At 38.7% G+C, this 26,619-nt stretch overlaps 1 protein-coding gene across 1 annotated transcript; it reads right to left on the bottom strand.

The window, feature by feature from the left end:
- Window positions 1-3,450: 3,450 nt before the first annotated feature.
- LOC110929285 lies at window positions 3,451-25,983 on the bottom strand. Its single transcript, XM_022172414.2, has 5 exons — window positions 25,834-25,983; window positions 25,226-25,282; window positions 22,440-23,580; window positions 4,235-4,291; window positions 3,451-3,794 (listed from the first exon to the last, which is right to left on the bottom strand). Exons 3-5 carry the CDS (start codon window positions 23,578-23,580, stop codon window positions 3,778-3,780), a joined length of 1,215 nt encoding a protein of 404 aa, XP_022028106.1. The 5' UTR covers window positions 25,226-25,282; window positions 25,834-25,983; the 3' UTR covers window positions 3,451-3,777.
- Window positions 25,984-26,619: the final 636 nt, after the last annotated feature.

Below are 26,619 nucleotides of genomic sequence, written 5' to 3'. Positions count from 1 at the left end.
TTTACACCCTCTTAATATTAATAAGTTTATTATATAGCCCCTCAATTTTAATAAAAATATATTTTCATCTTTTATCGATACCCTTTGCACTTTAAGCTACAAAGGTTATCAACACATCTAGGTTTCATTTTTCTTATACAAAGTTATGTATGTTGCGCTATCTCTTTTTGTTGCTATATCGGGTGTTGGTACTGTACTGATACTGTAATTAAACGAAACAATGCAACCAGACTATTGCCGCAATGCGCGAGGTTAGATTACTAGTTCAAGTACAAAAGAAAAGGTGGGAGAAGTAGGCTCGTTTGGTGGAAATGGAAAACTAAAGTTTTACTTTTGGGTGTGAACATGAATGACTATTATTAAAGGAATACTCCAAGTTGTAAGGTGATAACTATGGATGGTTTTGTAAGTGAAATAAAGATGTTAATTGACATTGATGTTGACTTGTTACACAATCAATTGATGCACATGCATGTTGGCATAACTTGCATTATAAGGGGTGAGGTTGGTACATCATCTGTTATGAAGGCTAGTGCACAGAAATTTATTTATGGGGTATTAATGAATTCTTTTACCATGCATCCTTCTGTTACCCAGGTGCACAGTAATAAAAAGGGTGGAAATGCAACTGTCTTATATGGAGGGAGGAGTATTGTTATGTGTCAATTAGTCTAGGGACTTAATTGTACTTTTGATAAAGAGGAGGACTGAACTTGTAGTCATGTAATAGTTGTTAGTATCTGTTAGTTGAGTCATTGTATACATAAACTGTTAGTCGTTAATAGAAGATTACCGATTAGTTGACATAATTCATTCTTAGTTTCTCTCTAAAATTTTGCACGTATCAGGTGCCAAACATGTTCTGGACATGCTAATCGGCTCACGCCAGATAGCCCCATGCCCAAACTCGTTCGGTGGCAAGGCGATGGAGAATGTCAACCCCAAGGATCGAACACTGGACCTTCTGTTTGGTAAGGGTGCAAAAGACTCCACCCTTAAACCAACTGAGCTACACGTCATGAGGCTGGAGCCCATGTTAAGATTTCTGTAGACATAATATCATGCTCTAAATTTAGGCAACATCAAGATTTGAACACAACATAATTGAACACGTGAAATAATACCCTTTTAAAGAGTTATTTTGTATTCGATTAATGGTTAACTATCAAATTAGTATATATATCAAATGCTATAGCATATTTGCTACAGTATTTTTATTTTGTCCTTTTCCTAGGTATTTCTTTTAATTTATTATCTTTTTGGTTTTTTTTTGAATTTTAATCTGACTTTTATATTTTAAATAACTTATGTTCGTTTACTTTATAAATTTCTCGTATTGTACAGGTAACGGAATGAACCGCGCCGATAGCGATCGAACAACGTAGGTACCGGTATTTGGTTTTTATTATTTTTGATGATGTAAAATACGTGTCGATATCCTTTTGGTCAAATCACAAGTTCAGTACCGTTATCGGAATTGATTTTTATTGTTTTTCGATAAATGTAAAACACGTGTTGATATCCTTTTGGTCATACAGCGAGTGCTGATACCGTAACAAACTGAACAGATACTGATTGGATTCACACCATTCACGTTACCATTGTGTCTATGTTTCTAATTAAAATTTGTTAAAAGTCGGGTCACCCCGCCATGAAGTGTGGGTGCAACCAACTAGTTCTTATGAATCGATGAAAATAATCAACTTAAAATAATAATGAAAATGGGTTGTTAACAAAACACTAATTATTAAATCATGGTTTGATGATAGTAATAAAATAATAACCTAATTTCAATATTGTTCCAATAAATTTATTCATATTACTTTTCTTCCTATACTAATAAACAAAAATCTTTTTGTACACGTGTCATTCTCTGGTGCCTCCCCCCTTTTAATAATAGTATTACATATTAATTAATATAGTTAGAGATAAACGTATAAATTCAAATTTAATTAATAATTATCTATAACAAATATAAATGTATCAAATAATATAATAAGTATAATATTATTTAATAGTTAGAGATAAACGTATAAATTCAAATTTAATTAATAATTATCTATAACAAATATAAATGTATCAAATAATATAATAAGTATAATATTATTTAATATAGTTAGAGATCAAACGTATAATTTCAAATTTAATAAATAGTAAATTACTTTTTGAGTCCTTATATTTTAGTGGTTTTAACCACTTGAATCCAAATCAAAAAGTTTAACGTCCCGAGTCTCTAACCTCTCATTCACACCCCCTGTAAAAAAATTCAAAAAACCTTTTGTAAGGCCAAGTTCTCTAAGTTCTCACAACTTGTCGAAATTTTCATTTTACCCTAACCATATATATTTGTTAAGATAAATTATATTATTTGGATATAAACAATAATTATTAATAAAGTATCAAATCACATGTACAAGTACTTATAGTATATAACTTAGAAGACTAAAATTACAAGCGGATTATCTAAATAAAGTACCAAATTATCTTTAAAGCGAACACTAAATGGTTTTTAAAAGACATTTTTTTTGCTATTTAGTATATAACATTATATTTACTTAAGCCGTGTAATACACGTGTTCAATATTTTCTTCCAATTTTAAATTTATGTTACTATCAATTTTTGCTATTAAGTATATAACATCATATTTACTTAAGTCGTGTAATACACGTGTTCAATATTTTCTTCCAATTTTAAATTTATGTTACTATCAATATGTTTTCATCTTAAAAAATGGTCCACCTTCCTAATAACATTGAGTTTTAAATATTAAACTTAATTTCAATCATATTACGATTTACGCAACTAAAGACATTATCAATTTATCATCATGCTAAATAAAGACATTATATAATATTATAAAAATTTTAATTTGAATATTTAAATGTCAACTACTAATAAAAAATGTTGTTGTAGACGCTCAAATTTATAGTTTAAAAAACTTTAGTCCTACTTTTTAAACGTATACTTTATTTTTAATATGATTTTTTTAATATGTAATATTTCTATATAATGATGATATTCGTATCTTGTCTCATGATCCATATATCTAAAAATAGTATTTATATCAAAGTATTTATTATATCATTAATATACATAGTAGAATTTAATTACAATTCATATACCATAACCTCATAACTTATAATTATTTTTAAAAATACTTACAATTTTATAATCATTATTTTTTTTATTTTTTAGTGTTACTTCTTTTTAAGACATAATAAAATGGATTGTAGTATCTGAAAAGAGAAGTGAAAACTTAGAAAATTATTTTGAATAGTGAAAATATACCTATTCTTTTGTTTTACTATTTTATCTAAATAAGTCATTTCATTAATAAGGTTATATACAAGTTTATAATTTATATTTTTTCGTCATTTAACCCGTGTAATACACGGGGTTATAAGCTAGTTTCTAATATAGAAATTACTTGAAACGCCCATTTTCCCTTGTTGATGTATAACATAACTTTATACAATTTCTAAAAAAATTTGACATGACCCGTTCGAAAATTTAACCTTTTCCCTGTTTTTAACAATACCATTACTATTAATACTACGACACTTTCAAAACCACAAAGTTGTGACCATAAGGTTCACCATGAACAATTTTGTACAAAATATACCAAAAGATTTAGAAGTTCTAGCTACTTACTAACATACTAGACACAATTTAACATCATATGACAAAACGAAGTTTTTGACCCATTCATAATCAACAACACGAACCGAAAGCGTGTAAAGGTCGACAATTGTGTGTTCGCTCCGAATGCGCCGCAATCAAGCATGAGATTTACCTAACATTCATAACAACAAACACTTGTTAGTTCGTAACACATAACAATTACAATCCTTTAGTTCCATATTCTTTTTCACCCATTAACATAGCATAATACCCTACAACATATTTACTTTCATTCGGAAACATTCATCATTCCACTTTTCCAATTCATTTGTGATGAATCGCCACATATCATTCCTTCATGTACTTACCCCATTTGACCCGTATGGCAAATTTAATTCCTAAACATTCCAACTATCATTCTATTTAACATTTCATCCTAATAGACGGATCCTTTAAATTTTACCACAACTTGATCTTTCGGACATTTCTCCATACAAACTCTTTGCATTTATTCAATCATGATTCATAAAGGGAAATTATACTAAAATCATAGTTCTAAATGGTATCATTCATAATCTACCAATATAGTACATAAAGTTCATATGAACTTACCGCGATCTTGTGATGGTTGTGCCTTTGAGTGACTTGCGCCTTCTTCCTTCTTTGTGCCTATATGTCATAATCTCGTGCTTTAGCTTTCTTTTAACATAAATTTCACCAATCCTTATAGTATGTTATGGCATTTACTAGTCACATATATCATTGCCATGAGAAAGTTGCATCATCTTAACAAGTATTCATGCAAAAGCCATAACTAAACTCATTTAGGCATTTTGTCAAACACATGGTGTGCATATCACTAGACTAGCATAATGTACAAGCATTTTAAGCACAACTTTTCATAGTTCACTCCTTGAGTAACACAAACATCCTACCATGTCAAAATCTATCATTCAAATCAAGAGCATTCAATTCTAAATCAATATTCATAACAATTTCATAATTCAATCATCAATTTAACATACAAAACTTCACAATTTCTAAGCATTATTTGACATGCAAGTGGGGTTTTGCCCTAATCATGTTCATACTAAAATTTAGCATCTAGTGATGTCTAAATCTCCTTAGAAACCGTTAATCATACTGAATTTAGCAATACATTCACGAATTATACTAAACCCATTAAATCAAACATCACCAAATTGCAAAATTCGACTTACTTGATACAAGAAACACTTAGGTGATCACCATTCTTATCTCATGCATTCAACTAGACCCCAAATCCCCTTTCAATTTGATTGATTTGTGTTGTTTAGGGTTTGTTCTTCCCTTGCCCTCTTCTGGTCGCACATACACGCACACATATGTCTGATGTGTGTGTTTTGTGTTGTGAATTTTAATTAAATTATCTTTCTAATTGCCCAACTTTGGTCCCTCAAATATTGAACATTATACTTGATAGTTAAACTTTTATTTTCATACATTCTTAGTTAACCTATTCATAAATTTATATTTTGGGGTATAATGGTAAAAATTTATATTTACCATTCTTTGTCGTTAAATCCTCACTATTAATTTATTATATTAAGACATACGAAAACCGGGGTGTTACAAGTCCACCCCCCTTATAAAAGGTTTCGTCCCCGAAACCTGACTACGTACCAAATAATTCCGGGTAGTGCTTTTGCATGTCATCCTCCGCTTCCCAGGTGAGATCCGATCCCTTCCGATGTTGCCATTGAACCAACACTTGTCGAACAGATTTGTTTCGGAGGTGCTTCACTTTAAAATCCTTGATTGCTACGGGCTTTTCAACATAATTTAACTTCTTATCCACTTCAATGTCATCCATAGGCACGTATGCCGTCTCATCCGAAAGGCACTTTCGCAACTGAGACACGTGAAAGGTGTTATGAATCCCATCCAGCGCGGGTGGTAGCTCTAACCGATATGCCACCGCCCCAACCCGGGCGAGTATTTTGAATGGCCCAATGTATCGAGGGCCTAGCTTCCCGCGTTTACGAAAAAGGATTATTCCTTTCCATGGAGAGACCTTTAATAACACATGATCTCCCACTTGAAATTCTATTGGTCGCTTTCGTCGATCCGCATAAGACTTTTGTCTATCTTGCGCTGCTTTTAATCTTGACCTAACCATATCAATCTTTTCATTCGTCTTGGTCACTACTTCTTTTGGCGCGATCTCTCGTTGACCCACTTCCCCCCAACAAACCGGGGTCCTACATTTCCTTCCATAAAGCATTTCGTAGGGGGCCATTTTTATGCTGTTATGATAGCTATTATTATATGAGAATTCTACCAAAGGTAGTTGATCATCCCAGCTTCCTCCGAATTCTATAACACACGCCCTTAACATATCAACTAATGTTTGAATAGTTCGCTCTGTCTGACCATCGGTTTGTGGATGGTAGGCGGTGCTGATGTGTAATTGGGTTCCCAATTCATCGTTAAACTTCCTCCAATAACGAGAGGTGAACCGGGTGTCCCGATCGGACACTATAGACACCGGAACCCCATGTCGGGATATGATCTCGTTCATGTAGACTTCCGCCATCTTCTCTGATTTATAATTTTCCCGAATAGGTAGGAAATGTGCACTTTTGGTCAGTCGGTCAACGACCACCCATATTGCATCGTGCCCTTTTCTTGTCTTGGGAAGCTTAGTCACCAAATCCATCGTTATATGTTCCCACTTCCACACCGGGATCTCCAAGGGTTGTAACTTTCCATACGGCTTTTGGTGTTCAGCCTTTACTTGGGAACACGTCAAACACTTAGCAACATACTTGACAATGTCTCTTTTCATCCCCGGCCACCAATAATTCATCCTCAAGTCTCGATACATCTTTGTAGCCCCCGGATGAACGGAGTATCGAGACTTGTGAGCCTCATTCAACAATAGTTCTTTCACCTCGCAATACCGGGGTATCCAAATTCGGTTGTACCTCGTTTTCATACCATTTGCATTCTCTTCCAATTCATGAATAAATCCTTTTGTTCTTTCTTTCTTTGGGTCAACAACATTTAAAGATTTCGTTTGAGCTTCTCGAATTTCATCAAGTAGTTTAGGAGTAACTACCATCTTCATGGACTTTACCCGAATCGGGGGCGGGTATTCCTTTCGGCTAAGTGCGTCCGCTACTACGTTAGCTTTCCCGGGATGATAATGGATGTCACAATCATAATCCTTAATGAGTTCCAACCATCTTCGTTGCCTCATATTGAGATCTTTCTGTTCGAAAAAATATTTGAGGCTTTTATGATCCGAGAAGATAGTACATTTCACCCCATAAAGGTAGTGCCTCCATATTTTCAAGGCGAATACGACCGCCGCCAGTTCAAGATCATGAGTCGGATAATTGCCTTCATGTTGCTTGAGTTGTCTCGAAGCATAAGTGTAACACCTCGAATTTTTGTGTCCAATGATGTGTTAACACGTGTCATTTGTTTACACGTGGCATCTATAATAAATAAAGGACTAATTTTGACAAACCTTGAAAGTATATAAATTCGAGGGTTATAAATGTCAACAAGGGTAAATATACTGTATAGTATCCCTAAATAATGCTTAAACCTTCAAACGAATAAATTATAGATCGTACAAAAACAAAACGCGGAAGAAAGTGAGAGATTACAAACTACAGGGGTTAACTGTGTCAACATGTTTAATAATACCTCTGAGTGACCCTTTAACGTCCCAAAGACTTTGTAACGGTATTATACCCTCACTAAAATAATATATATGAACTTCGCGAAGTTTTGGTATGAAACGAGAAAGTTACGATCGAATTCGTAGAAGAAAGGTTAAAAGCGTCAACAGTGAAAGTTAAGGCTTTCCAAAATAATTAATAAATAAACCGGGGACTTAATAATGCGGGTAATTAACACGAGGCCCCTATCGGTAAATAACCGAGGGCCAAACCGCAAAGTTACCCCTTCAAAACCGAAAGGTCAGGTAAATCATTACGAAAGATTTCGTTATTAATGGCCAGATTCTGTAATCATTACAAAAAGATTTAAAAATCTTGAAATCTTAACCTTAGGCGACCCGCGTAAGGTTTAAACATAAGTTGAGGCGGGCCGCGAGCCTCCTCTATTACGCGTCTGATTTTCTGATCCCAGGCGACCCGCGTAAGAGTTGCATGGAATGTCCATGCGGGTCACGTACGACGCCCAGATGCAGAAAGTTGTAGTTTCTTGACTTTTGGAGCTTGTGAACGATCATGCACATAATTATGGGGCATGGGCACCCTATGCTCAACCCATACACTTAGGGGACATCTACCCATCAGCTCTGGACTGATTGTAGTGCTTGTAATGATCATAAGTTGCTTCCTTTGGCTATAAATAGCCACACCTTGTGCATAACAAATCACACAACACAAAACACTTACAACTGATCATTTCAAGAGCTCCCTAGCATTCTCTTCTGTTCTATAATCAAGAACACACTTCTGTAAGTCGTTCACAATCAATTTGGTCTTGCATTTCCATAGTTATAGCTCATAAACGCAACCGTCGTAACTAACGGTTGACATTGCAATATCTTGCAAATGGTTCAGTCTTATGACGAATCAAAAATGGTTATGAGTTGGTATTTATGTGGGTATTAAACCTCTAAAATGGTTCCCCCTGATCACCACTCTAACTATGTCAATTATCGAGTCAAACGTGCGGTTAAAAAGTCAACAGAAAGCTATTTTAGCGATTTAAGCATAATCTGTAATGTATATGTTATGGAACCTGTTTTGACAATCCTAAAAACATGATGATAAGTATATAAACTTGTTTGCGCTCGTTTGAATCGATCATTTACTATATTGAACCGGTTCGGAGCCGAAAGTCGCATAAGTTTGACTTTTGCTTTGACTTCGGTTCTGACCCGTTTTAGTGAGGTATAAATATACCCTAGGACTCTCTTAGGACCAGGTCACATGTTGGTGTAAGCCTCTGTGGTCGGTTCATGAGTTATCCGAGTCTTTAGCGCATTTCCGTCATTCGCCTAAAAGTTGACCGTAACGGCCTTTTGAAATTAAAACGAGTATTTCGGGCACGTGAACGGACCAAAACCTTGCTTACTAAATTATAAGAATGTCCCTAAAGTTTCACATCAATCCGAGGTCTAGAATGAGAGTTATGCTAAAAGGCGCACTTTTAAGAAAGTTTTGTAATTAATGGCGCAATTAGCATAACGCCCATCTAACCCAAGTTTTCGTCACCAAAACTTTTACCCACTGTGGTAAAATAATATTTTGGGAATTTTAAAGATTTTTAATAATTTTTACCTTGCTCATAACCTGCGGTTATGGCTACGGTTCGGTAAATACCGAATATGCCCTTTTTGGCCAAAACGGGAGTTCTACAAGGTCTTTTGACCCGATTCCAGTTGCTACTGGTTTTAAATAATAAATAAAGTATTTTAAGCTTTATAAGCTGTTCGGGAAACTCAGATTTCCTGTAGAACTCGAAAATCCCTTTTAAAGTCTTTAAAATGACCGAAAAGCCCCTACGGGGCATAATATTAACTTAAACTCGTTACGGGCATTACGGAAGGTATCCTACTGATACCAGAATACTTTTAAGGCATATTGACTTAGGAAATAAGCGTACGACTCTTATGGTTAACCGTTTCGCCTATTTGCGCACACGGTACGGCTCATGGAACTAGTTTTCGTGCAATAGCCGATACGGGTCAAATTATACTATTTGAACCCCAAAATCCAGAGTATGAACCATTGACCCATATAAAAACAAGTCTCTGAACTTGTTGGGTCCAAATCATACTCCATTCTCGGTTTTCGCCTTTTCGTGCGAATTAACCATATCTATATATCGGAACCAACCGGTCTAGGCTACGGCCATTATAACGACCCGTTAGGATTCTAAAAGGTTAATTAAAACCTTCGTTCCAGATTAGGACCCCCAGTAAAAGCTATCGGTGACTTGATCTAAATTAAGGATTAATACTTGCAAAGGTAAATACTTTTGACTTATTTCCCCTATATGGGCTTGGGTTACGGTATATTAATACCGCTTGATTGAGCATTATATACTTCCATCGCTTAGGTGGTTAATTGATTAAATATGATTGGCTCATTTAAACAGTTTTGTTGCTTATAAGCCTTTGGGGGGTTTAATGACCGTTGTCCCGGATATCCTCGGCATCATTTTACGAAATGGCCACGACCATCGACATCCCGGTGTAGGCGTACACCCGGTATAAAGTGTCGACATTAAAACTAAAAGACGTAGCCGTTGGTTTTCATACTACGGTTTTACGCAAACGTGGTGTGTCTATAAATCTTTAACCCGGCACGACCCGGGCTACTGAACGCATAAAAGAACATGTAAAACGTTCACAAGATCATTATGAATTTTCCCAAGTTATAAAAGAGTTTGTGCCTTGTGCATTCAAATCAAATTTTAATAAACATTTTCAAATGTGTCAGTTGAATGTATTTACCAGTGTAAACTGACGTATTTTCCCCAAAAAGATTAAGTGCAGGTACCTAAACGTAATTGGCTGGTATTAGCTCCCTAGCGTCGGGATAAGCCTCGCAAGCTTGATTGCAGTATCTGATGGAACAATACTTTATAATTATTTACGATCCGCTGTGGATATATTCAACCCTTGTAATACATTTTGATATTACGATCAAAGGTTGAAGTTTATATATTTATTTTATGCTTCCGCTGTGCATTATATAATTGTGTGGTTTGACTATATTGTTGCCAACATCGTCACGGTAATCCCCCACCGGGCCCACCGGTGAGACACGTGGAAATCGGGGTGTGACAGGTTGGTATCAGAGCCAACATTGAGTGAATTAAACACAATAGGCATCGTGTTTAATCTCAGTGACACAATTGCACATACTTGAGTCTAGACAAGAACTTAGGACAAATTCGGATTAATACTCCTTTTTGTCTTTATTTTCAATTTGATTTTTTTAATAAGTTTTGGAGCAGGAAAATGCCACCTGTTATATTCCGAGGAAGAGGAAGGGGACGTAGAGGCCGAGGAGAAATCGTGACACATCACGATCAAGAAGCTGGACCATCTGGTACAAGACATCCTTCGATGACACGAAGCGAAGAGCCACAACGACGAAGAGATCTATACGAACCAGCGAGGCATTCCACTTCGCACAGCTCGACGCCATCCTACCGGCACTCCTTTGGGCCAAATTCGGAAAATGATCCCAACAACCCACAACCTTCCTTCATACCTCTACAACGTTCGGTTTCGTACCGGAATTATGACGACCCTACTCCATACTACGTAGCTCAGTTTAATCCGGCTGACTACATACAGGAACCTTCAGGATTTGTTCCGCTTGGTCCTCAAGACCACTTTTCTGAAGATCCCATGGAGGAAGATGAGGATCCAACTGAACCAGCTCGTGGTACGCCCACGCATCCGATAGAAGTATCTGATGGATCTTCATATCATGGTCCACAATATCAAGGCCCAGACAGCTTTATGGCCTTGTTTGACCGACATGAGTGGTACAACACACCATCTCATCAGACATCGCAACCGAGACATCCACAGGATCCCTCTGAGGATTCACGCTTTGAGGCAGTTACGCCACCACCTCCGCCACCGGCACAACCAGTAATACCTGATCCGCCGAGGCGTAGGAGGACCAATGCTCGTATGTCTACACGAGGAGGGGGGGTAACCACTTCAGCACTCCTCGACATTCTAGTAGTAGCCACTATCCGCCACTACATAAAGAAGGACCTTCAAGTCCTATACAGGAGGCGAACTCCGCACCTACTGCACGAAATTCGCCACCATTTGGGTATGACCAACCCATACCAGCTTACACAGGTCCAACGGCTTACAACCCGTTCGAACCGTCACAAGCACAATACAACTACGGCTATGAGCGCGACCCCTATGTGGTGTCGGCAAGATATAATGCGCGCTACCCTGACGGAGCACATGGAAACATGGGACCACCGGACTACTCAGCTCATGGGTATCCAATACCTCCCAGACCTCCAGTTCCACATCAAGCGCCACAACCACGATTTTCTCCTCCTGAACAGGAAGAAATACTCCATCGACTAGATCGAGTGGAGAGAGAATTCGAGGAAGAGAAGAAAAGCCACCGAGGATTTCTCAAGGGCTTGGCGAATTTACTAAAGGGCAAAAAGAAGAAACGTGACCACTAGCCCTTAATAGCTGTACTACTGTAATTTCTACTTTAAAATAAGTCCCTGCGTGGACAACTTATCGTATTTCAGTCCCTACGTGGACTTATCTTTAGTCCTTGCATGGACACTTATCTTGAATTAGTCCCTGCGTGGACTTGTCACTTATTTTAAAAACCTCTATGGAGGTATGTATTATTTGAAAGACCCGTTTAGGGCAATATGTAATTGTATTTGAGATTTTGGAATGTATGTTATGAGTTTTGTTTTAATAGATATAAAAAAATAAATCAAAACCATTCCTTTTATATTGATCTGCCTAATAAGGAATCTTAAGGGGGTGAAACCTAGCTTGGGGTCTTTTAAGATCAGTCAAGATGGTACGACCTAGCTGAAAAGATTCTGATTCCCTGTTAACCTCTGTACTCATGTTAACATTCATGGCAGATGTGATTCGTTATAATCACGCACGTCATTCTTATACAACAATCCTTTGAGGATTTCAAAACCCAACTAAATGATATATAGATCGTGGGTTAAATCACCAATGAAGGTGATCAGTACTATAAAGACATCCATTAGTGATGCAGTGCCTACGGGCCAATATTATAAAAACATCCATTAGTGATGCAGTGCCTATGGGCCAGTATTATTAAAACATCCATTAGTGATGCAGTGCCTACGGGCCAGAATTATCAGAACATCCATTAGTGATGTAGTGCCTACGGGCCAACCATATTAAGACATCCATTAGAGGTGTAGTGCCTATGGGCCATAATAATTGTCTTATAAGACAAAAGGCAGTAGTAGTCTATGACTCTCTGTCAGAAAGAGATAAAAGAACTACGGTTCAACTCTCTATGCCTTTGATTCTCTGAAATCTCGACTAACATTATAAAACATCATCATGATTAGGCTTTATGCCGCCAATACTATTTATATAGTTGAAATAGGAGATATTCAGATCCTAATATATAATGAAATAATAAGTTAACCAGATATGGTCTCTGTACCATGGTTGACAAATTGTCATAAAAGACAATTTTATAATAATCTCCTAAATTAAAATTTTGTTACCTTCTGTAACAGATTCAAGTTACAATGGCGGATCCCAATGGAGAGAACAGCCACACGAATGAAGATGACTATGACAATGCGTCAGTACATTTGACAGGCGCACAGCTAAAGACTCTGATCAACAATGCTGTCCAGGCAGCTATTGATCGTCAACATACTGAGTCTCAAGGCAGATCTGTGTCAAAACCACCCTCTAAACCAAAGACACACTCCAAACCACCCTCTGAACCCAAGAAAGATGACGACAAGCATTCGTCTACTGAGCACAGCGTTCATCGCGAGAGAGAATATACTGATGCGTCCAGTGCTAAGGGTTGCACCTACAAATACTTTGTATCATGTAAGCCCCGTGAATTTACAGGGGAGAAAGGTGCGGTTGACTGTATCACCTGGCTGGACGAGATGGACACGATTGTGGACATCAGCGGGTGCGCTGAGAGGGACGTGGTTAAGTTTGTGTCCCAGTCATTCAAGGGCGAGGCCCTGGCATGGTGGAGAGCTCTGGTGCAGGCTTCAGGTAAGTCTGCCTTGTACAAAATGTCATGGGGGGAGTTTATTACCCTCATAAAAGAAAACTACTGCCCTCAGCACGAGGTTGAGAAGATTGAGGCTGATTTTGTCTCACTAGTGATGACAAACCTGGATTGTCAAGCTTATCTGACAAGCTTTAACACTATGTCACGCCTGGTGCCATATCTTGTGACACCAGAACCACGAAGGATTGCCCGATTCATTGGGGGCTTAGAGCCGGCGATCAAGGCCAGCGTAAAAGCCTCTAGGCCAACGACCTTCAGGTCAGTTACTGACCTCTCCTTGTATCTTACCCTTGATGCTGTCCGTCTGAGGGCACAAAGGAGCAAGGAGGCTGAGAAGTGAAAGCGTGAGGATGATACCTCACGAAAGTCCGGTAAAAAGCACCGTGGAAACGGTGAGGGCAAGAAAGGGTCGGAGGCAAGGAAGGAGGGGCAAGCTGATGGAAGACCTTACTGCAAGGTCTGCAAGAAACCTCACTCCGGGAAGTGTAGGTTTGCGTCTGGTTCACAGTCGCAACAAAGGACTCCACCCTGTGGGCTATGCAAGTCCAAGGATCATAAGACAGTGGAGTGCAAAAAGATAAAGGATGCAACCTGCTTTAATTGCAATGAAAAGGGGCACATAAAGAGTAATTGCCCGAAGTATGCCAAGAAGGCAGAAGAGACTAAGAAGACAAATGCGAGAGTTTTTCGCTTGGATGCAAAGGAAGCGGTCAAGGACGACAATGTGCTTACAGGTACTTTTCTCGTAAATAATATATTTGCAAGAGTACTGTTCGATTCTGGCGCTGACAAGTCCTTTGTAGACCAGAAATTTTGCCAACTACTAAATATGCCAATCAAAACCCTAGACGTAAATTACGAAGTAGAGTTGGCAGACGGCACGATAGAAACCGTCTCTACTGTTCTAGAAGGATGTGAAATATCCATTAGGAACCATTCTTTTCCTTTATCTCTACTTCCTTTCAAACTTGCGGGTTTTGACATCGTGCTAGGCATGGACTGGTTATCCCATAACCAGGCCCAAATCATCTGCGGCAAGAGGCAAATAGTCTTAAAGACTCCGAATGGTGAATCTCTTACCATTCGAGGGGATACGCATTACGGATTGCCCGAAGACATATCTATGCTGAAAGCTTCAAGGTGTTTGAACAGAGGCTGTGTAATTTACATGGCTCAGGTGATAATTGAAGAACCAAAGCCGAAGATCGAGGATCTTCCTGTCATTTCTGAATACCCCAAGGTTTTTCCCGAAGAACTACCCGGTTTGCCACCAGATAGGCAAGTGGAGTTCAGAATTGACATCATTCCTGGAGCCGCTCCGATAGCAAGAGCACCTTACAGATTAGCGCCAACGGAAATGAAAGAACTGAGGACCCAGTTGGATGAACTGCTGGCGAAAGGTTTTATCAGACCTAGTTCATCTCCCTGGGGAGCTCCTGTCCTATTTGTAAAGAAGAAGGACGGATCAATGCGGTTGTGCATCGACTATAGAGAACTGAATAAAGTTACCATAAAGAATAGATATCCTTTACCAAGGATCGATGATCTATTCGATCAGCTGCAAGGAGCAAGCTACTTCTCCAAGATCGACTTAAGGTCGGGTTATCATCAACTAAGGGTCAGAGATGAAGATGTACACAAGACTGCATTTAGGACTCGCTATGGTCATTACGAGTTCCTAGTGATGCCTTTTGGGCTCACAAATGCACCGGCCGCGTTCATGGATCTCATGAACCGCGTTTGCAAGCCATACTTGGACAAATTCGTCATAGTCTTCATTGACGATATCCTTATCTATTCCAAGAATCAAGCTGACCACGAGAAGCATCTCCGTTGCATTCTCGAATTACTACAACGTGAGAAACTCTACGCCAAATTCTCGAAATGCGAATTCTGGCTAAGAGAGGTTCAGTTTTTAGGACACGTTGTGAGTGAGCGTGGTATCCAGGTGGATCCCGCTAAGGTAGAGGCGGTCATGAACTGGCAAGAGCCAAAGACGCCTACCGAAATTCGTAGTTTCCTGGGGTTAGCAGGATACTACCGGAGGTTTATTGAAAATTTTTCAAGGATTGCTGCGCCCTTGACTTCCTTGACCAAGAAGAAGGAAAAGTACATTTGGGGCCCAAAACAGCAAGAGTCTTTTGAAATACTGAAGCAGAAGCTAAGCAACGCACCTGTGTTGACATTACCGGAAGGTACAGATGAATTCGTAGTTTACTGCGATGCATCACATACAGGCATGGGGTGTGTGCTTATGCAGAAGGGCAAGGTGATTGCCTATGCTTCAAGGCAATTAAAGGTGCATGAAAAGAATTACACCACCCATGATTTGGAGTTGGGTGCCGTTGTATTTGCACTGAAGTTGTGGAGGCACTACCTTTATGGTATTAAATTTGTGATTTATTCAGATCACAAAAGCCTTCAGCACCTGTTCAACCAGAAGGAGTTGAACATGAGACAGCGCCGTTGGATGGAAACCCTGAATGATTATGACTGCGAGATCAGGTACCATCCCGGCAAGGCGAATGTAGTCGCCGATGCATTGAGTAGAAAAGAAAGGGTAAAACCCATTCGAATCAATGCCAAGAGCATTGAAGTTAAAAATAATTTGATTGAGAGGATTTTGGCTGCACAGCGAGAGGCTGTGTTGGAAGCTAATTATCCAAATGAAAAGCTGGGAGTAACTGAGGAGCAGTTGACTCTTAGCAAGGATGGAATTCTTAGGCTCAATGGACGTATATGGGTTCCGATTTATGGGGGACTACGAGATGTTGTTCTCCAGGAAGCCCATAGTTCCAAATACTCAGTCCATCCTGGTGCTGATAAAATGTACCAAGACTTAAAGGCAAATTATTGGTGGATAGGCTTGAAAAAGTCTGTTGCCGCCCATGTAGCAAAGTGCTTGACTTGTGCTCAAGTCAAAGCCGAGCACCAAAAGCCGTCTGGCTTGCTACAACAGCCTGAACTTCCCGAGTGGAAGTGGGAATGCGTAACTATGGATTTCATAACCAAGTTACCCAAAACCAGGAAAGGAAACGATACAATATGGGTCATAGTTGATAGGCTGACTAAATCAGCTCATTTTCTACCCATCAAGGAGACGTATAGCTCCGATATGTTAGCCCAACTTTATGTTGACAAGATTGTAGCCTTACACGGCATACCTGTGTCTATTATCTCCGACAGGGATACTAGATACACATCTCACTTCTGGAAAAGTTTCCAGCAATCTTTGGGCACGCGTTTAAACTTTAGTACGGCTTACCATCCCCAGACGGACGGCCAAAGTGAGCGTACTATCCAAACGCTAGAAGACATGCTTCGTGCATGTGCGATCGATCTAGGTGGTAATTGGGATAAAAACCTACCCCTGATTGAATTCTCCTACAATAATAGCTACCACACCAGCATAAAGGCTGCGCCTTTTGAGGCATTATATGGTAGGAAATGCAGATCGCCTGTTTGTTGGGCGGAAGTAGGAGAGGTCCAATTATCGGGACCAGAGATTGTTTTCCAGACAACGGACAAGATTGTCCAGATCCGGGAACGTCTCAAGGCTGCCCGCGATAGGCAGAAGAGCTACGCTGATCCAAAGCGTAAGGATTTTCACTTTGAAGTGGGTGAAAAAGTATTACTTAAGGTGTCACCCTGGAAGGGGGTGATGCGCTTCGGCAAGAAGGGCAAGCTGAGTCCAAGATACATAGGGCCTTTTGAGGTCATTGAACGAGTCGGATCAGTTGCCTATAAACTAAACTTGCCTGAAGAGCTCAATGGAATTCACAATGTGTTCCACATCTGCAATCTCAAAAAGTGCTTCGCTGACGAGTCGTTGGTGATTCCACACACAGATGTGCATATAGATGAGAGCTTAAAGTTCATAGAAAAACCTTTGTCGATTGAAGATCGACAGGTGAAGAAGCTTCGCAGAAAACACGTACCGATTGTAAAAGTCAAATGGGATGCTCGTAGAGGTCCTGAATATACGTGGGAAGTCGAAGCTGCAATGAAAGAAAAATACCCCTATTTATTTGAGTAAATCTCGGGTCGAGATTTATTTTAAGGGGGTGAGGATGTAACACCTCGAATTTTTGTGTCCAATGATGTGTTAACACGTGTCATTTGTTTACACGTGGCATCTATAATAAATAAAGGACTAATTTTGACAAACCTTGAAAGTATATAAATTCGAGGGTTATAAATGTCAACAAGGGTAAATATACTGTATAGTATCCCTAAATAATGCTTAAACCTTCAAACGAATAAATTATAGATCGTACAAAAACAAAACGCGGAAGAAAGTGAGAGATTACAAACTACAGGGGTTAACTGTGTCAACATGTTTAATAATACCTCTGAGTGACCCTTTAACGTCCCAAAGACTTTGTAACGGTATTATACCCTCACTAAAATAATATATATGAACTTCGCGAAGTTTCGGTATGAAACGAGAAAGTTACGATCGAATTCGTAGAAGAAAGGTTAAAAGCGTCAACAGTGAAAGTTAAGGCTTTCCAAAATAATTAATAAATAAACCGGGGACTTAATAATGCGGGTAATTAACACGAGGCCCCTATCGGTAAATAACCGAGGGCCAAACCGCAAAGTTACCCCTTCAAAACCGAAAGGTCAGGTAAATCATTACGAAAGATTTCGTTATTAATGGCCAGATTCTGTAATCATTACAAAAAGATTTAAAAATCTTGAAATCTTAACCTTAGGCGACCCGCGTAAGGTTTAAACATAAGTTGAGGCGGGCCGCGAGCCTCCTCTATTACGCGTCTGATTTTCTGATCCCAGGCGACCCGCGTAAGAGTTGCATGGAATGTCCATGCGGGTCGCGTACGACGCCCAGATGCAGAAAGTTGTAGTTTCTTGACTTTTGGAGCTTGTGAACGATCATGCACATAATTATGGGGCATGGGCACCCTATGCTCAACCCATACACTTAGGGGACATCTACCCATCAGCTCTGGACTGATTGTAGTGCTTGTAATGATCATAAGTTGCTTCCTTTGGCTATAAATAGCCACACCTTGTGCATAACAAATCACACAACACAAAACACTTACAACTGATCATTTCAAGAGCTCCCTAGCATTCTCTTCTGTTCTATAATCAAGAACACACTTCTGTAAGTCGTTCACAATCAATTTGGTCTTGCATTTCCATAGTTATAGCTCATAAACGCAACCGTCGTAACTAACGGTTGACATTGCAATATCTTGCAAATGGTTCAGTCTTATGACGAATCAAAAATGGTTATGAGTTGGTATTTATGTGGGTATTAAACCTCTAAAATGGTTCCCCCTGATCACCACTCTAACTATGTCAATTATCGAGTCAAACGTGCGGTTAAAAAGTCAACAGAAAGCTATTTTAGCGATTTAAGCATAATCTGTAATGTATATGTTATGGAACCTGTTTTGACAATCCTAAAAACATGATGATAAGTATATAAACTTGTTTGCGCTCGTTTGAATCGATCATTTACTATATTGAACCGGTTCGGAGCCGAAAGTCGCATAAGTTTGACTTTTGCTTTGACTTCGGTTCTGACCCGTTTTAGTGAGGTATAAATATACCCTAGGACTCTCTTAGGACCAGGTCACATGTTGGTGTAAGCCTCTGTGGTCGGTTCATGAGTTATCCGAGTCTTTAGCGCATTTCCGTCATTCGCCTAAAAGTTGACCGTAACGGCCTTTTGAAATTAAAACGAGTATTTCGGGCACGTGAACGGACCAAAACCTTGCTTACTAAATTATAAGCATGTCCCTAAAGTTTCACATCAATCCGAGGTCTAGAATGAGAGTTATGCTAAAAGGCGCACTTTTAAGAAAGTTTTGTAATTAATGGCGCAATTAGCATAACGCCCATCTAACCCAAGTTTTCGTCACCAAAACTTTTACCCACTGTGGTAAAATAATATTTTGGGAATTTTAAAGATTTTTAATAATTTTTACCTTGCTCATAACCTGCGGTTATGGCTACGGTTCGGTAAATACCGAATATGCCCTTTTTGGCCAAAACGGGAGTTCTACAAGGTCTTTTGACCCGATTCCAGTTGCTACTGGTTTTAAATAATAAATAAAGTATTTTAAGCTTTATAAGCTGTTCGGGAAACTCAGATTTCCTGTAGAACTCGAAAATCCCTTTTAAAGTCTTTAAAATGACCGAAAAGCCCCTACGGGGCATAATATTAACTTAAACTCGTTACGGGCATTACGGAAGGTATCCTACTGATACCAGAATACTTTTAAGGCATATTGACTTAGGAAATAAGCGTACGACTCTTATGGTTAACCGTTTCGCCTATTTGCGCACACGGTACGGCTCATGGAACTAGTTTTCGTGCAATAGCCGATACGGGTCAAATTATACTATTTGAACCCCAAAATCCAGAGTATGAACCATTGACCCATATAAAAACAAGTCTCTGAACTTGTTGGGTCCAAATCATACTCCATTCTCGGTTTTCGCCTTTTCGTGCGAATTAACCATATCTATATATCGGAACCAACCGGTCTAGGCTACGGCCATTATAACGACCCGTTAGGATTCTAAAAGGTTAATTAAAACCTTCGTTCCAGATTAGGAGCCCCAGTAAAAGCTATCGGTGACTTGATCTAAATTAAGGATTAATACTTGCAAAGGTAAATACTTTTGACTTATTTCCCCTATATGGGCTTGGGTTACGGTATATTAATACCGCTTGATTGAGCATTATATACTTCCATCGCTTAGGTGGTTAATTGATTAAATATGATTGGCTCATTTAAACAGTTTTGTTGCTTATAAGCCTTTGGGGGGTTTAATGACCGTTGTCCCGGATATCCTCGGCATCATTTTACGAAATGGCCACGACCATCGACATCCCGGTGTAGGCGTACACCCGGTATAAAGTGTCGACATTAAAACTAAAAGACGTAGCCGTTGGTTTTCATACTACGGTTTTACGCAAACGTGGTGTGTCTATAAATCTTTAACCCGGCACGACCCGGGCTACTGAACGCATAAAAGAACATGTAAAACGTTCACAAGATCATTATGAATTTTCCCAAGTTATAAAAGAGTTTGTGCCTTGTGCATTCAAATCAAATTTTAATAAACATTTTCAAATGTGTCAGTTGAATGTATTTACCAGTGTAAACTGACGTATTTTCCCCAAAAAGATTAAGTGCAGGTACCTAAACGTAATTGGCTGGTATTAGCTCCCTAGCGTCGGGATAAGCCTCGCAAGCTTGATTGCAGTATCTGATGGAACAATACTTTATAATTATTTACGATCCGCTGTGGATATATTCAACCCTTGTAATACATTTTGATATTACGATCAAAGGTTGAAGTTTATATATTTATTTTATGCTTCCGCTGTGCATTATATAATTGTGTGGTTTGACTATATTGTTGCCAACATCGTCACGGTAATCCCCCACCGGGCCCACCGGTGAGACACGTGGAAATCGGGGTGTGACAATAAGCAACGACTTTACCCCTTTGCATTAACACACAACCTAAACCTTGACGAGAGGCGTCAGTATACACCACCAAACCATTCGTTCCATCCGGTAATGTCAACACCGGAGAATTTGAGAGCTTTTCTTTTAAAGTTTGAAACGCTTTTTCTTGCTCTTCGCCCCATATAAACTTTTCACTCTTCTTTGTTAACTTCGTCATAGGAGAGGCTATCTTGGAGAAATCTTGGATAAATCTCCTATAATACCCAGCCAAGCCTAGAAAACTTTTTATTTCGCTTGGATTCTTCGGGGGTACCCAATTCATTACCGCATCTACCTTGGACGGATCCACATGGACACCATTCGCATCGATCACATGGCCCAAAAATTGTACCTCTCTAAGCCAAAAGGCACACTTTGAGAATTTTGTATATAACTTTTCCTTGCGAAGCGTTTCTAATACATCACGTAAATGGGAAGCATGCTCTGCTTCACTGCGGGAGTATATTAGAATACCGTCGATAAAAACGATTACATACTTATCAAGCATATGTCGGCACACCCGATTCATTAAATCCATAAACGCAGCTGGCGCGTTCGTCAGTCCAAAGGACATTACTAAAAACTCGTAATGTCCGTATCGTGTTCGAAACGCGGTTTTCGGTACATCTTCTTCTCGCACACGCAGTTGGTGATATCCCGACCGCAAATCAATTTTTGAAAACCAACTCGCCCCTTGTAGCTGGTCAAAAAGGTCGTCAATTCTGGGCAACGGGTATCGATTCTTCACTGTTAACTTATTCAACTCTCGATAGTCGATGCACATTCGCATCGAACCATCTTTCTTCTTTACGAATAATACAGGTGCTCCCCATGGTGAAACACTTGGTTTAATAAAACCCTTATCGAGCAACTCTTGAAGTTGCGTCATCAATTCTTTCATTTCGGTTGGGGCCAACCGATAAGGAGCCTTAGCCACCGGTTTTGCATCCGGGTTAAGATCTATTTTGAATTCTACTTCTCGTTCAGGCAGAAGGCCTGGTAGGTCTTCCGGAAACACATCCGGATATTCGTTCACCACTTTCACATCTTCAAGCTTTGGGACACCTCGATCGGTGTCAATCACATAAGATAGATAAGCTCTACCCCCGTTCCTCACATGTTTGACAGCTTTGATTATAGAACACAATTTCGACTTGATGACTCTATCTCCTTGAACACTTACTCGTTTCCCCCCCGAGGTTACTACATGAATGACTTTCTTTTCACATTGGATTTCAGCGTGGTTTTGGGCAAGCCAATCCATTCCTACAACTACTTTGAATTCCCCCATGTACATCGGAACAAGATCTATACTAAATTCCTCATCTTCAATTAAGATCTTACAGTTTCTACAAATATCATGTAACAAATAGCTTTTACTATCAGCAACTTCTACTTCTAAGGGTACTATCATCTTTTCAAGCTTAAACGATGGGTGAGCTAACAATTCATTAGAAACGAACGACCTACTAGCCCCGGAATCAAATAAAACATTCATAGGCATAGAATTCACCAAAAATATACCTGAAACCACGTCCGGGCTAGCTTTGGCTTCATCCGAGGTTAACTGAAACATCCTTCCGCGAGCCTTGGGGGGCTCATCCTTCTTTCCATCTCTCTTTGTCCCTTGTTGGAGTTTTGGACATTCCGCTTTAATGTGCCCCGTTTCATTACAATTGTAACACGCCTTTGAGTTTTTGGGGCACCTATAAAACGGATGTCCTTCTCGTCCACATTTGTAGCATCCCTTCTTTCCCGACAAACATTCACCCGAATGATGCTTCCCACACGTCTTGCAAGTCGGAATCTCGCTACTTGCTTTCCCTTTCTTGCTTTGGTTTTGATATCTTGTCTTTTTCGTTGGACTTGCATTGGTAGGCTTCTCCGCTACCCTTTTCTCTCCCCGTTCAACCTGCCTTTTTATCTCAATTTCCCTGTCCCTTGCCCGCTCAATTAGTTCATTTAACGTCGCACACTTGGAGGGGTTCACAAATTCCCGATATTCAGCCTTTAACATAGCATGGTAATGTACAATCCTTTGCCTCTCAGTCCCCGCTATTTCCTCACAGAACTTCACCATCTCAAGGAACTTGTTTGTTATCTCATCAATCGTTTCATCCTTTTGTCTGAGACGTAAGAAGTCTTCCTGAATCTTATCGATTGCGGATTGTGGGCTATAATATTTCAGAAATGACTCCTTGAATTCTTGCCATGTCAACGATCGTACCTTATCATCCCCCAATTCCTTCGAGTATGCGTCCCACCAATCTTTTGCTCGAAGTTGTAGAAGGCCCGTGGCAAACATTACTTGATCCTCCGCTTCACATCTACTTCGTGTAAACACTGCCTCGGTACTGGAAATCCACCTTTGACAAGCTATCGGATCAACTTCCCCTTTGTATGGTAAGGGGTTGCATGCCATGAACTCCTTGTACGTGCATCGCCGAAAGCTTTTCTTCACTTGCAATTCGCTAATCATTTCTTTCAATTCTTCTACCTTGGACGTTACCGAGGTATTAATTATTTCCAATACTTGCCCTTCGACTTCTTGAGCTAGTCGGGGAATACTAGCCTCAATTGCTTTCATTACTTCTTCCACAACCATAGCTTTTATTTCATTTCGGCGTGCTTCATCGTCCTCATTCGCATTTACCCTATCGGCCATCTACATAAAACATTTGTTACATTCATTAGATTTCATTTCGTTTATTCCACCATCATGTCTTAACATTATTTTATCATGACACGTTCCATTCATCATTCATACTTCTTGCCTTATCGTCATTGTATCGTATCATGCTTTATTTTAGACGTTCATTCATCCTTTCTATCATATGACCATGCTAGTGCTACATAGCTCTCATTCTTTCTATTATGTGAAAGAAATTGCTCATGACTAAACCATGCTTAAACTTTCTTTGGAAACTCAACGTTTCCGACAACCAACTCCGTAGTATTCTTTATCCCTTGCATCTTGATATACTTTTCTTACCCATTAGGATCGAATTATATCATTCTAGGTACCTTCCGTATGAATAAAACAATAAACAGAACAATATATTTTGAAATGGCTGAAAATGAGCTCCACCGTAAGTTACGGTGGTACCGTAACTTACGGTGACCCCTTTCCCTTTACGGTGCCAAGCTACTGACTTACGGTAGCCACTCTTTCTCCCAGGTGCTACCGTAAGTTACGGTACCACCGTAACTTACGGTAGTGCCCAGCGTACTTTTATTGTTTTTTTTCATGTTTTTCTACTCCCTTTTGACCCGTATTAACCCCCAAACTGATCTGATTCATCCTATATCTTCCACTACGTCACGTAATCATTTCATAACGTCCCACAACAACTTAAATTGAAATGCAAAATTATTTCATAACGTAATCATTTAGAACACTTACTTGCTTTGCGCCACGGATCGAACACACACTTCTCCCGAGCTTTTGGTTTGAGTTCAAGCATTTGATGCTTAAATCCCTCAAACCTAGGCTCTGATACCAACTTGAAACGCCCATTTTCCCTTGTTGATGTATAACATAACTTTATACAATTTCTAAAAAAATTTGACATGACCCGTTCGAAAATTTAACCTTTTCCCTGTTTTTAACAATACCATTACTATTAATACTACGACACTTTCAAAACCACAAAGTTGTGACCATAAGGTTCACCATGAACAATTTTGTACAAAATATACCAAAAGATTTAGAAGTTCTAGCTACTTACTAACATACTAGACACAATTTAACATCATATGACAAAACGAAGTTTTTGACCCATTCATAATCAACAACACGAACCGAAAGCGTGTAAAGGTCGACAATTGTGTGTTCGCTCCGAATGCGCCGCAATCAAGCATGAGATTTACCTAACATTCATAACAACAAACACTTGTTAGTTCGTAACACATAACAATTACAATCCTTTAGTTCCATATTCTTTTTCACCCATTAACATAGCATAATACCCTACAACATATTTACTTTCATTCGGAAACATTCATCATTCCACTTTTCCAATTCATTTGTGATGAATCGCCACATATCATTCCTTCATGTACTTACCCCATTTGACCCGTATGGCAAATTTAATTCCTAAACATTCCAACTATCATTCTATTTAACATTTCATCCTAATAGACGGATCCTTTAAATTTTACCACAACTTGATCTTTCGGACATTTCTCCATACAAACTCTTTGCATTTATTCAATCATGATTCATAAAGGGAAATTATACTAAAATCATAGTTCTAAATGGTATCATTCATAATCTACCAATATAGTACATAAAGTTCATATGAACTTACCGCGATCTTGTGATGGTTGTGCCTTTGAGTGACTTGCGCCTTCTTCCTTCTTTGTGCCTATATGTCATAATCTCGTGCTTTAGCTTTCTTTTAACATAAATTTCACCAATCCTTATAGTATGTTATGGCATTTACTAGTCACATATATCATTGTCATGAGAAAGTTGCATCATCTTAACAAGTATTCATGCAAAAGCCATAACTAAACTCATTTAGGCATTTTGTCAAACACATGGTGTGCATATCACTAGACTAGCATAATGTACAAGCATTTTAAGCACAACTTTTCATAGTTCACTCCTTGAGTAACACAAACATCCTACCATGTCAAAATCTATCATTCAAATCAAGAGCATTCAATTCTAAATCAATATTCATAACAATTTCATAATTCAATCATCAATTTAACATACAAAACTTCACAATTTCTAAGCATTATTTGACATGCAAGTGGGGTTTTGCCCTAATCATGTTCATACTAAAATTTAGCATCTAGTGATGTCTAAATCTCCTTAGAAACCGTTAATCATACTGAATTTAGCAATACATTCACGAATTATACTAAACCCATTAAATCAAACATCACCAAATTGCAAAATTCGACTTACTTGATACAAGAAACACTTAGGTGATCACCATTCTTATCTCATGCATTCAACTAGACCCCAAATCCCCTTTCAATTTGATTGATTTGTGTTGTTTAGGGTTTGTTCTTCCCTTGCCCTCTTCTGGTCGCACATACACGCACACATATGTCTGATGTGTGTGTTTTGTGTTGTGAATTTTAATTAAATTATCTTTCTAATTGCCCAACTTTGGTCCCTCAAATATTGAGCATTATACTTGATAGTTAAACTTTTATTTTCATACATTCTTAGTTAACCTATTCATAAATTTATATTTTGGGGTATAATGGTAAAAAATTATATTTACCATTCTTTGTCGTTAAATCCTCACTATTAATTTATTATATTAAGACATACGAAAACTGGGGTGTTACATTACTCAAGATTCATTATTGTTTAAGACCCATATACCAAAAGTATAAAACATTACTTATTATTTATTTTTTTTTTCTTAACAATAACTACCTATTTCATATCAAACTTGAAAAAAAAAATAATTAAATCATAATCATGTTTCATATATGTACCATTCACGCTACTTAATTTTTTTTTTAAATAACATTTGTAAAAAGTTCACAACAAAGGAACAACATTAAAACTTGAGTAAAACTTGCAGCTAGAAAAAAAGGTGTAAATGACTTTAGTGTACAATAAAGAAACTTGGTTACTAATGCCCTCAAGGGGATTTTTTTTTTTTTAATAGTGTACGGTTAGGATGTCGCTAACCGGGTTACTCAAGAACCAAAAGGCTAAGAGTACTATTATTGC

The sequence above is a fragment of the Helianthus annuus genome, chromosome 3 (assembly GCF_002127325.2).
Source record: "Helianthus annuus cultivar XRQ/B chromosome 3, HanXRQr2.0-SUNRISE, whole genome shotgun sequence".
Taxonomy (NCBI): domain Eukaryota; kingdom Viridiplantae; phylum Streptophyta; class Magnoliopsida; order Asterales; family Asteraceae; genus Helianthus; species Helianthus annuus.
The sequence above is the reverse complement of the archived record's forward strand: the minus strand, read 5'-3'. Positions and strand labels throughout refer to the sequence as shown.